The 13,522-nt window shown below is 43.7% G+C and overlaps 1 protein-coding gene across 2 annotated transcripts in view; it reads right to left on the bottom strand.

Moving 5' to 3' along the window:
- Positions 1-13,522, bottom strand: part of scn5lab (sodium channel, voltage gated, type V-like, alpha b) — a 189,960-nt gene that overhangs the window by 123,972 nt on the left and 52,466 nt on the right. The window contains exons 7-8 of one of the 2 annotated variants that reach the window (XM_021562572.2): positions 10,141-10,383; positions 4,511-4,574 (exon numbers count right to left, since the gene is read on the bottom strand). In XM_021562572.2, coding sequence (XP_021418247.2) covers positions 4,511-4,574; positions 10,141-10,383 — 307 coding nt within the window. Of the gene's footprint in view, positions 1-4,510; positions 4,575-4,691; positions 4,922-10,140; positions 10,384-13,522 lie in introns of those variants that run through there. The other variant, XM_036943977.1, reaches the window with a different exon arrangement.

The following is a 13,522-nucleotide window of genomic DNA, read 5'->3' as shown; positions in this document are numbered from 1 at the left end:
TGCAGGGACTTGCTTCCATTCAGCTACAAAATCATTAGTGAGGTTGGGCACTGATATTGGGCGATTAGGCCTGGATCGTAGTGTTCGACGGGGTCTCACAGGAATTTGAGGTCAGGGTTCTGTGCAGGTCAGTTCTTCCACACCGATCTTGACAAAACATTTCTTTATGGACCTCGCTTTGTGCATGGGGGCATTATCATGCTGAAACATGAAAGGGCCTTACCCAAACTGTTGGCACAACGTTGGAAGCACAGAATCATCTAAAATGTCATTGTATGCTGTAGTGTTAAGATTTCCCTTCACTGGAAATAAGGGGCCTAGCCCAATCCATGAAAAACAGCTCCAGACCATTATTCTTCCTCTACCTTTACTTTACAGTCGTCACTCCGCATTCTGGCAGGTAGCGTTCTCCTGGCATCTGGCAAACCCAGATTCGTCCGTCTGACTGCCAGATGGTGAAGCATGATTCATCCCTCCAGAGAACATGTTTCGACTGCTCCAGAGTCCAATGGCGTCAAGCATTACACTACTCCAGCTGATGCTTGGCATTGCGCATGGTGATCTTAGGCTTGTGTGCGGCTGCTCGGCCATGGAATCCCCTTTCATGAAGCTCCAGACTAACAGTTATTGTGCTGACGTTGCTTCCAGAGGCAGTTTAGAACTTGGTAATAAGCATTTTTTCACACGCTACTCGCTTCAGCACTCGGTGGTCCCGTTCTGTGAGCTTGTGTAGCCTACTACTTTGCAGCTGAGCCGTTGTCCTAGACGTCTCCACTTCACAATAACAGCACTTACTGTTGACTGGGGCAGCTCTAGCAGAGCAGACATTTGACGAACTGACTTGTCGGAAAGTTGGCATCCTATGACGGTGCCACATTGAAAGAGTTCTTCAGTAAGGTCATTCTACTGTCAAACGTTGTCCATGGAGATTACATGGCTGTGTGCTCGATTTTATACACCTGTCAGCAATGAGTGAGGCTGAAATAGCCAAATCCACTAATTTTAAGGGGTGTCCACATACTTTTGTATATACAGTGTATTTCACGTAACATTTTCTAGGCAGTTCCATCCTCTGACCACTTAGATGGGTGTTTGGCATTTTGTTAAAGAGTAAGAAATCATAGCACAAAAAAATGAAGATGAGACATTATTTAAGGCCATGTAAGGCCACAGTATTTAATACCTTTATTGTTCCATTTAAATTGAATCAATGGCTAAAATATGGCAACTAATTGGTCACCAAACTTCAAAGCTGATTTATGCCGTGTTCACGTGCTAGTCGGAACTAGAAAACTTGATAATTTCCGACTTGTTAACTAGTTGAACGTGGAACATATATAACTACAACCAGTTAGCAAGTCAGAGTTTCCCAGTTCCGACTAGTACTTGAATGCTGCATAAATCAGAACTTTGGAGTTTGCTGACCAATCACCATGCACCAGACAGACAAAGCTTAGAGCCTGGCTGTTTTATCATTCGTGGACACAAGCTGGAGCGTGCGATTGGATTGGCTGTTATCTCTCAGAGAGACAGACAAATACATCCTTTGTCTCCGTGTGGCTGGAGGCAGATGTTACATTTACCGTGTCCCCAGGATGCCATAACTCACCCCAAGGGACCATTACTCTGCTCTCCCTTTAGGCATTCGCCCAATAACACACAACCCGTATGTTTTTCCTACTTTCCATTACATCTTCAATAGATTCCCAGTCTCACAGGAATTTTTTAAAAGAAAAGAGGGAGGGGGGAGATTAGAATGTTGAAATATCCCAGTATCAATTACAGCAGCTTTTTAAATAACATTTTTAACCCTTTGTGGTGGGGGGGTGTTGAAAGCATGAGCTAGCATCATGCGACATTGAGGGCATTGGAAGAGGCTTTCATTTGATGGAGACTGCCTGTGTGATTTCCTGTGTGAGTTCCTGGAAAAGACATGGATGAAATGTTGTTGGTATTCATTTTCCATCATTATTTTGTAAGTATAAAAGTAGGAGATTAAATTGAAAGTGGGGACTATTTTGTCTGTGTTTGTGGTTGGAGCAAAATGGAAACCGTGGGGCACATTAGAGCTTGGCACCCAACAGAATACAGATGGGTATTATTTACTTTGTAAAACCCTAGATCTTAGCCCTGGCACTCCTATCCTGCCACTCCTGCCCGTTGCTCCAAAATCACTTGGCGTTACAGGATTAGAGCGTTGGCATGACGGGTCATGCTAGTGTTGAGGGCATTCATTAATTCCATGTCTATGTAAAGTACATTAATTTGATGAGTAGTTGGGCTGAGAATGGGATTCAGAATGTCTCAGAACAACATCAGAATGATTCGGAAAGTTGCCATCTGATGTTAACTTGACGAATATTAAAGATGCCCCCTTTATCCTCCCTGAAAGTGACTATCATGTTGTTGCTTAATGGCTAAGAAAGATGCCACACTTCATGGACACATTTTTCACTGTTGCATGCTCAGTGTAGTTGTGTTCAGGCCCGCCTTCTTTCTATGGATACAATTGCCACTGGGTGTCCTAAAATGTACACAGTACACAGGTGATGTCAGAGGTCACATGTTGATATGCTAACTGCAGTCTCCCATGGCTCAACCCTTCATACTGTCATCCAGAGGGCAGCCGGGTACTAGCATGTCACACTCATGGCCAGGGTGATGAGCCGACACATTTGGTGATTTACCCCCAGCCATGCAACATGCATGTTCTCCCAATTGCCAAATCCTGGTCCAGAATACATCCGTTTTGGGTTGAGGTCAATGTCGTTTCACTTCAGTGAATGTGGGAGATATGTTAAGGAATTGTAAATTGACCATTATTTTCTGAGATATTATTATACATTTTTTTGTTGGCCCCAATCCTTAAAACATGAAGATTATCCAATGTCAAAGTGACACACACCAAAGTTATTAGTTGAACTAAATTACTATTTATAAGCTGGGCTTACTTATTTTATATATACAGTACCAGTCAAAAGTTTGGACACACCTACTCATTCAAGGGTTTTTCCATATTTTGAACTATTTTCTACGTTGTAGAATAATAGTGAAGGCATCAAAACTATGAAATAACACATATGAAATCATGTAGTAACCCGACCTCAAGCCAATTGAGATGGTTTGGGATGAGTTGGACCGCAGACTGAAGGAAAAGCAGCCAACAAGTGCTCAGCATATGTGAGAACTCCTTCAAGACTGTTGGAAAATAATTCCAGGTGAAGCTGGTTGAGAGAATGCCAAAAATGTGCAAAGCTGTCAACAAGGAAAATGGTGGCTACTTTGAAGAATCTCAAATATAACATATATCTTGATTTGTTTAACACTTTTTTGGTTACAACATGATTCCATGTGTTATTTTATAGTTTTGATGTCTTCACTATCATTTTACAATGTAGAAAATAGTAAAATAAAGAAAAACCCTTGAATGAGTAGGTGTGTCCAACCTTTTGACTGGTACTGTATATATATTATAGTTTTTTGGTTACGGCATCGGGTATTTCCAGGCAGTCTCCCGTCCCAGTACTAACCAGGCCCAACCCTGAACAGGCGTGTCCAGGGTGGTATGGCTAAAAGCATATTTTTGCTATCCTGTTTTCTCCCCGAATTAGGTCCCTTGGCTCATCTTTGCATCTCCTCAATGGGGTAGCTGGGCTTACTTCTATACACATTACTCCAACTGTGCTATATAACTTGGGGTGCACGCATCATGACAGCAAGAATATCTACAAAAAACTGTGGGATTCGGTCCTTCTTGGATCTGCAAGCCTACTGTGTAGCGCACCAGTGTCAATCTGCATGACTCAAAAATGCATTATCCCTCTGAGCTAAAGCCTAAACACACATTAGTGCTAACACGTATTCCCGTCCAATGCAAGCTTACTCATCAAGCATAGTTTGAGGAAACCAATTCTGGCATATTAGCAACGCAACCATAGTTAAAGTCACTGTCAAGGCCCACTAGCTTGTTGGCTCTCACAGGATGGATGGTGGTTGATAAGCCCATGGTGTCGTCTCTCTACAGCCTGAGGGCAGCTGAGTCGCCATCAGTCGACCATCACTCCGTCTTGCTGACTCACACCCTCAGAGCCAGGCTATCTCTGTTGACTTAGCCACACAGCGACAGGCATCATCTCAGCCACCTAAACCCTAACCTCAGGGTGCCTTTGTGACATCCTCTGGTACTGCTCAACAGCATGTACTAGACTAGAGCATACAACATGAGGCTAAGGTTCATGAGGCTATGGATCATGAGGCTATGGTTAAACCATCTACAGTACAAGCCACCGTCACACTAGCCTGGTGGTCCGGTCTGTTTGGTATTTCGCCAACCCTTCTCTGTTTTTGTTCCTTACCATGCCAAACAAGATCAACAAGAGGGGAGCTGGCTACAACACATACAGAGTGGCACTAACCTCTCTTCACAGTGATGCACATTCATATTTATTGGCTATTGTTCACTGTCATTTTCTTTAGCAATAGAACGAGGAGAAAGAGCAGTGTCACTTACCCAGCATCACTCCCGTCCCCACATATTAAGGCATCCTTAGCTCCCTCCACTTTGTAGTAGTTGTCTGAAAAGGGGAGAAATATTTTTTTTGTTGTTGATTACATTGCTCCAGTATTGCTGAATGTGCCCAAAAGCATTAGCATCTCAAGGTTACAAGTATTTCAATGGTAGGTACTCAGACCTTATGACCAGAATGCCCTGCTTGGGGAAAGTTGTTTATTGACTGTATTATATTAATCACCGATCTCAAATCATCCCACCCTTAAACAACCCACTGGATGTAGGATTTTAATCATTTATCAAATTAAGAAAATGTTATTGTTTTGTGTTTCCCCGGAGCTTTTAGGGACCAGTAGCCTGGTGATGTGATGTGTAGCGGAGCCTGCTTGAAGTTGAAGGGAGGGTGAATGAATGAATAGCATAGCAGAACCCAGTAACTGAGTTGCTGCCGACTCCCACAAAAAAAGATGAGTCTTACATTTTGACAAGTGTGTGTTTTAAAAAAAAAATGAGCTATGCATTGTTGCTGTGTTAAAGAAACAATTATAGATGCAATCTTAGGAAACAATATTGAGCTGTTCTTTTTTTTGCCTTGTTTGTTTGGCTGTGGTGTTTACTATCATTACATCATGATGGTCAGGCGTCATGTGGTCTCGTCATGTGACAATCATTCTCTATTAGAGGAACGTCAGTCCATTTAAACATCTGTGCCACGTCAGTGTTGTGCAGCAAAGGTTAGCACGCAATGATTTGTGTTGGTGAGGGTGGACCCTAGTAATCCCATCGCTGCAGGGTTGTCTCTGTTATTGCCTGTTTGGATAGGTCAGTACAGAGGACAATGGAACAGAACACTGCCATGTCCTGTGTGTCCATAATGAGCCTCAAACAACTGCTGTGTGGGCCGTTTTCTAGGATACACATTATCCTCTGCAAACATGTTATGCTATGGCTGCATGTAACGTTTGGTTGACGTCACTGTCACAAAACAACTGTAAGACTTACCCAAAGCTAAGAGACCCACGACCAACAACATGACCATATTAGTGCAGTTAGGAAACATCAATCAGTACAACAGCATGTGAGCCAGACCTGGGTTCAACTAGTTGAAATCGTTCAAATACTTTACCTGTGTTTGATTACGCTTGGCTGGCGCAATGGAATCAATGGAAGAGTCCCAAAAGTGCAAACTCTGTCCAAGTGGCACTGCAGGCAGGTTAAAGCAAAAACTGAGAGTATTTGAAAGATTTCAAATATTGTTTGAAACCAGGTCTATATTACAGCATGTTAATCTTATACACTAACATATAATCTACTGCTCTAGTGTTGTTAATTTTTTCATATTTCGAGGATACTTCACATATCATATCACACGTTAATAACACACGTAGCCTTGAGTAAAAGCTCAACATCACCAAAACTTTAGGCAGGCCCAAGCTATTGCATATGTCTAATTACATTGTATCAGTGGCAGGGAATATAAATTTGATCATATTACTCCAGTGCTAGCCTCTCTACACTGGCTTCCTGTCAAGGCAAGGGCTGATTTCAAGGTTTTACTGCTAACCTACAAAGCATTACATGGGCTTGCTCCTACCTATCTCTCTGATTTGGTCCTGCCGTACATACCTACACGTACGCTGCGGTCACAAGACGCAGGCCTCCTAATTGTCCCTAGAATTTCTAAGCAAACAGCTGGAGGCGGGGCTTTCTCCTATAGAGCTCAATTTTTATGGAATGGTCTGCCTACCCATATAAGAGACGCAAACTCGGTCTCAACATTTAAGTCTTTACTGAAGACTCATCTCTTCAGTGGGTCATATGATTGTGTGTAGTCTGGCCCAGGAGTGAGAAAGTGAACGGAAAGGCTCTGGAGCAACGAACCGCCCTTGCTGTCTCTGCCTGGCCGGTTCCCCTCTTTCCACTGGGATTTTCTGCCTCTAACCCTATTACAGGGGCTGAGTCACTGGCTTACTGGGGCTCTTTCATACCGTCCCTGGGAGGGGTGCGTCACTTGAGTGGGTTGAGTCACTGATGTGATCTTCCTGTCTGGGTTGGGGTCCCCCCCTTGGGTTGTGCCGTGGCGGAGATCTTTGTGGGCTATACTCGGCCTTGTCTCAGGATGGTAAGTTGGTGGTTGAAGATATCCCTCTAGTGGTGTGGGAGCTGTGCTTTGGCAAAGTGGGTGGGGTTATATCCTTCCTGTTTGGCCCTGTCCGGGGGTGTCCTCGGATGGGGCCACAGTGTCTCCTGACCCCTCATGTCTCAGCCTCCAGTATTTATGCTGCAGTAGTTTATGTGTCGGGGGGCTAGGGTCAGTTTGTTATATCTGGAGTACTTCTCCTGTCCTATTCGGTGTCCTGTGTGAATTTAAGTGTGCTCTCTCTAATTCTCTCTTTCTCTCTTTCTTTCTCTCTCTCGGAGGACCTGAGCCCTAGGACCATGCCTCAGGACTACCTGACATGATTACTCCTTGCTGTCCCCAGTCCACCTGGCCGTGCTGCTGCTCCAGTTTCAACTGTTCTGCCTTATTATTATTGGACCATGCTGGTCATTTATGAACATTTGAACATCTTGGCCATGTTCTGTTATAATCTCCACACGGCACAGCCAGAAGAGGACTGGCCACCCCACATAGCCTGGTTCCTCTCTAGGTTTCTTCCTAGGTTTTGGCCTTTCTAGGGAGTTTTTCCTAGCCACCGTGCTTCTACACCTGCATTGCTTGCTGTTTGTCGTTTTAGGCTGGGTTTCTGTACAGCACTTTGAGATATCAGCTGATGTACGAAGGGCTATATAAATACATTTGATTTGATTTGATATAGAGTATTCTAATTTTTGGCAAAAAGCTATCGAGTACAAAACATTTCGTTTTTTTGTAGTATGGTTTTTACCCCTCAAAAATCGATTTTCAGTCTCCTAATAGGGTAATTTAAGGGAAATGTCTATTTTCAGTTTTGGTAAGATTTCTATACAGTACCAGTCAAAATATTGGACACACCTACTCATTCAAGGGTTTTTCTTTATTTCTACTATTTTCTACATTGTAGAATAATAGTGAAGACATCAAAACTATGAAATAACACATATGGAATAATGTAGTAACCAAAAAAGTGTTAACAAACACAAATATATTTTACATTTGAGATTCGTCAAAGTAGCCACCCTTTGCCTTGATGACTGCATTGCACACTCTTGGCATTCTCTCAACCAACTTCACCTGGAATGCTTTTCCAACAGTCTTGAAGGAGTTTCCACATATGTTGAGCACTTGTTGGCTGCTTTTCCTTCACTCTGCTGTCCAACTCATCCCAAACCATCTCAATTGGCTTGAGGTTGGGTGATTGTGAAGGCCACGTCATCTGACAAAGCACCTCATCACTCTCCTTCTTGGTCAAATAGCCCGTACACAGCCTGGAGGTGCGTTGGATCATTGATTGTCCTGTTGAAAAACAAATGATAGTCCCACTAAGCGCAAACCAGATGGCATGGTGTATCGCTGCAGAATGCTGTGGTAGCCATGCTGGTTAAGTGTGCCTAGAATTCTAAATAAATCACAGACAGTGTCACCAGCAAAGCTCCCCCTCACCATCACACCTCCTCCTCCATGCTTCACGGTGGGAACCACACATGCAGAGATCATCTGTTCACCTACTCTGCATCTCACAAAGACATGGCAGTTGAAACCAAAAATCTCAAATTTGGTCTCATTGACCAAAGGACAGATTTCCACAGTCTAATGTCCATTGCTTGTATTTCTTGGCCCGAGCAAGTCTCTTCTTCTTATTGGTGTCCTTTAGTAGTCGTTTCTTTGCAGCAATTCAACCATGAAGGCCTGATTTGTGCAGTCTCCTCTGAACAGTTGATGTCGAGATGTGTCTGTTATTTGAACTCTGTGAAGCATTTATTTGGGCTGCAATTTCTGAGGCTGGTAACGCTAATGAACTTATCCTCTGAAGCAGAGGTAACTCTGAGTCTTCCTTTCCTGTGGCGGTCCTCATGTGAGCCAGTTTCATCCTAGCGCTTGCTGGTTTTTGCGACTGCACTCAAAGAAACTTTCAAAGTTCTTGAAATGTTCCGCATTGACTGACCTTCGTGTCTTAAAGTAATGATGGACTGTCGTTGTTGATGGACTGTCGCATTGAGAAGGAAAGAAATTTCACACATCAAATTTGAACAAGGCACAGTTGTTAATTGAAATGCATTCCAGGTGTACCTCATGAAGCTGGTTGAGAGAATGGCAAGAGTTTCCAAAGCTGTCATCAAGGCAATGGGTGGCTACTTTGAAGAATCTAACATCTAAAATATGTTTGTTATATTTGTTTAACACTTTTTGGTTACTACATGATTTGATATGTGTTATTTCATAGTTTTGATGTCTTCACTATTATTCTACATTGTAGAAAATAGTTTTTTAAAAATGAGTAGGTGTCCAAACTTTTGACTGGTACTGTATATGAAACGTTCATAGATCTAACTTCATTAAATTAGATAAATATCACTTTTTCTAAATGCCAAAATATTCAATCAATGTACCTCAATATTGTTTGTTGGGATGATCTACAAAGCTGAGATGAGACAGATTACACTTTTAGTTGAGCATGACTTGAGGCATCCAGGGAAAGTCTAGTGGCCTCATGGAAAGCCTAGTGGCCTCCAGGGATAGATTAGTGGCCTCCAGGGAAAGACTAGTGGCCTCCAGGGAAAGACTAGTGGCCTCCAGGGAAAGACTAGTGGCCTCCAGGGAAAGACTAGTGGCCTCCAGGGAAAGACTAGTTGCATCAAGGGAAAGCCTAGTGGCATCCAGGGAAAGCCTAGTGGCCTACAGTGAAAGCCTAGTGGCATCCAGGGAAAGCCTAGTGGCATCCAGGGAAAGACAAGTGGCCTCCAGGGAAAGACAAGTGGCCTCCAGGGAAAAACTAGTGGCCTCCAGGGAAAAACTAGTGGCCTCCAGGGAAATACTAGTTGCATCCAGGGAAAGCCTAGTGGCCTCCAGGGAAAACCTAGTGGCATCCAGGGAAAGTCTAGTGGCCTCCTGGGAATGACAAGTGGCCTCCAGGGAAAGACAAGTGGCCTCCAGGGAAAAAATAGTGGCCGCCAGGGAAAAAATAGTGGCCGCCAGGGAAAAACTAGTGGCCTCCAGGGAAAAACTAGTGGCATCCAGGGAAAGACTAGTGGCATCCAGGGAAAGACAAGTGGCCTCCAGGGAAAAAATAGTGGCCTCCAGGGAAAGACTAGTGGCCTCCAGGGAAAGACTAGTGGCCTCCAGGGAAAGACTAGTGGCCTCCAGGGAAAGACTAGTGGCCTCCAGGGAAAGGCTAGTGGCCTCCAGGGAAAGGCTAGTGGCCTCCAGGGAAAGACTAGTGGCCTCCAGGGAAAGACTAGTGGCTTCCAGGGAAAGACTAGTGGCCTCCTGGGAAAGACTAGTGGCCACCAGGGAAAGACTAGTGGTCTCCAGGAAATGATGTGAATTACAGGAGGGGGGTTTTTAACCCTGGGGGGCATTTAGCCCTAAGCCACCCTATACAAAGAGTCTCTCTCGCAAAAGGGATCTTTGCTCTCAATAGGGTCAGCCTTTTTGACTAAATGATACATTCATTCATTAAACAGGTGTTTAACTGGCGCACAGCGCTCACCTTCGTCTGCGATGAAGTCTTTGAGCGAGGGCCACGTCCGGTTGTTGCAGAAGAAGGTGGTGTTGGTGTTGAGGGTGTTGTTGACGCAGTGCGCTGTGCTGCGGACGCACTTCTGCCGCAGATTACCCATGAAGAGCTGCAGGCCAATGAGGGCAAACACACTGAGGCAGAACACGGTCAGGATCATCACGTCCGCCAGCTTCTTCACCGACTGGATCAGCGCGCCCACAATGGTCTTCAGGCCTGCCCAAGGTCAATAGGTCAGCACGCACACACATGGTCATAGAAATTGACATAAATAGAAGCTATCTTTGGTTAGCTAGTTCTGTCTAATCAAAAGGAACTGTTTTAGATCTAATAACTGAAAATGGTTATTATGTATATGTAATTTAAACATTTAACAAAAATAATTATAAAAAATTCTGGAAGTTAGTGGTCTCTTACTTTTTACAATTACATACTGTATAGTGGGGCTTGTTTACAGTGACTTAACTACAGTGCATTACTCTGTATAACAAGTTACAAAAATTACAATAATTGTATAAGGAACAACACAACGACTCACTATCGATAATAATTAGTGGTGGGCACCAATATCGATAATTCGATATGATATCAATATAGTTTGTAATCGATATGAGCAAGGCACATCGTGATATTGGCTTATCCTTGCTGTTAACCCACACTTTTATGTAAAAGAGGAAACATTAGTGTTTCTGCAGGCATAAAGCCCTCTCACAGGCTCTCAACTTAGATTAACTGCCTGCTGATGGGCCATCAACGAGCTTCCCATTGTGTTCAAACAGGTTGGCTAGGTTAGGCCCCCAGAACATTCAATGGGCAGTAAGCAAGAACTTGTCTGAATTTCACAAAGCCGTAGAAGTTAAGTCCATACAGTTGCAATCTTTGATATTGGTTTGAAAAAATGCAAAATGCAATATTGATATAGATTTTTGCCCATCACTAATAATACTAACCATGACATGGATGAAATAAACTGTACAGTTACAAATTCAGAACATTAAAAGCAAGAAGGCCACACAGAAACTGAAGACACCGACACGGCATTCAAAATACAAAGAAAGCTAACAAAAACGAACTAACCTCTACAGAAAGAAACATTGTCTTGTTTCTTTTCGAGAGTGCACCGAAAAATTCACAATGTATGGTCATTGACAACAGACGCTTCCCAAATAATGACTGACTTACTGGCTGACTGACTGGCTGGCTGACAAACTAACTGTCTGACTGACTGAAAACTAACTGACTGGCTGACAAAATAACTGGCTGACTGACTGGCTGACAAACTAACTGACTGGCTGACAAACTAATTGTCTGACTGACTGAAAACTAACTGACTGGCTGACAAACTAACTGACCGACTGATTGACTGACTGGCTGACAAACTAACTGACTAGCTGTCAAACTAATTGACTGGCTGAAAAACGAACTGGCAGGCTGACAAACTAACTGACCGACTGATTGACTGACTGGCTGACAAACTAACTAACTGGCTGACAAACTAATTGACTGGCTGAAAAACGAACTGGCAGGCTGACAAACTAACTAACCGACTGATTGACTGACTGGCTGACAAACTAACTGACTGGCTGACAAACTAACTGACTGGCTGACAAACTAACTGACTAACTGACTGACAAACTAACTGACTGGCTGACAAACTAACTAACTGGCTGACAAACTAACTGACTAATTGACTGACTGGTTGACAAACTAACTGACTGGCTGACAAACTAACTGACTAACTGACTGGCTGACAAACTAACTGACTGGCTGACAAACTAACTAACTGGCTGACAAACTAACTGACTAATTGACTGACTGGCTGACAAACTAACTGACTGGCTGACAAACTAACTGACTGGCTGACAAACTAACTGACTGGCTGACAAACTAACTGACTAACTGACTGACAAACTAACTGACTGGCTGAGAAACTAACGGACTGGCTGACAAACTAACTGACTGGCTGACAAACTAACTGACTAACTGACTGACAAACTAACTGACTGGCTGACAAACTAACTGACTAACTGACTGACTGGCTGACAAACTAACTGACTGGCTGACAAACTAACTGACTGGCTGACAAAACTACCTGACAGGCTGACAAAACTACCTGACAGGCTGACAAACTAACTGACTGGCTGACAAACTAACTGACTAACTGACTGACTGGCTGACAAACTAACTGACTGGCTGACAAACTAACTGGCTGACTGACAAACTAACTGGCTGACTGACAAACTAACTGGCTGACTGACAAACTGGCTGACTGACTGGCTGGCTGACAACCTAACTAACTGACTGGCTGACACTGACTGACTGGACAACAAACTAACTGACTGGCTGACAAAACAAATGACTGACTGGCTGACAAAATAACTGACTGGTTGACAAACTAACTGACTTGCTGACTGGCTAACAAACTAACTAACTGATTGACTGGCTGACAAACTAACTTGATGACTGACAAACTAACTGACTGGCTGACAAACTAACTGACTGGCTGACTGACTGACTGGCTGACAAACTAACTGACTGGTTGACAAACTAACTGACTTGCTGACTGGCTAACAAACTAACTGACTGATTGACTGGCTGACAAACTAACTGGATGACTGACTGGCTTATTGACTGGCTGGCTGACAAACTAACTGACTGGCTGACAAACAAACTGACTGGCTGACAAACAAACTGACTGACTGAGAAACTACCCGACTGACAAATTAACTGACTGACTGAACAGAATTGCTTACTGGCTGACAGACTAACTGTCTGACAAACTGACTGGCCGATTGACTGGCAAACTCACTGACTGGCTGACAAACTAACTGACTAGCTGACAAACTCACTGACTGGCTGACTGGCTGGCTGGCTGGCAAACTAACTAATTGGCTGATTGGCTGACTGACTGACAGGCTGGCTGACAAACTAACTGAATGAATGACTGACTGGCTGATTGACTGGCTGGCTGGCTGACAAACTAGCTGACTGGCTGACAAACTAACTGGCTGACAAACTAACTGACTGGCTGACAAACTAACTGACTGGCTGACAAACTAGCTGACTGACTGACAAACTATCTGACTGACTGAGAAACTAACCGACTGACTGGCTGACAAACTAACTGACTGACTGAGAAACTAACCGACTGACAAATTAACTGACTGACTGAACGGAATTGCTGACTGGCTGACTGACTAGCTGTCTGACAAACTGACAGACTGGCTGACAAACTCACTGACTGGCTGACTGACTGGCTGACAAACTAACTGACTGACTGGCTAACTGACTAACTGACTGACTAACTGACTGACATTTTGACTTGAATCCTGTCTCAGAATGTTCCCAAAGCATT

The sequence above is a fragment of the Oncorhynchus mykiss genome, chromosome 15 (genome assembly GCF_013265735.2).
Source record: "Oncorhynchus mykiss isolate Arlee chromosome 15, USDA_OmykA_1.1, whole genome shotgun sequence".
Classification (NCBI taxonomy): domain Eukaryota; kingdom Metazoa; phylum Chordata; class Actinopteri; order Salmoniformes; family Salmonidae; genus Oncorhynchus; species Oncorhynchus mykiss.
This window is presented reverse-complemented; position numbering and strand designations above follow the sequence as displayed.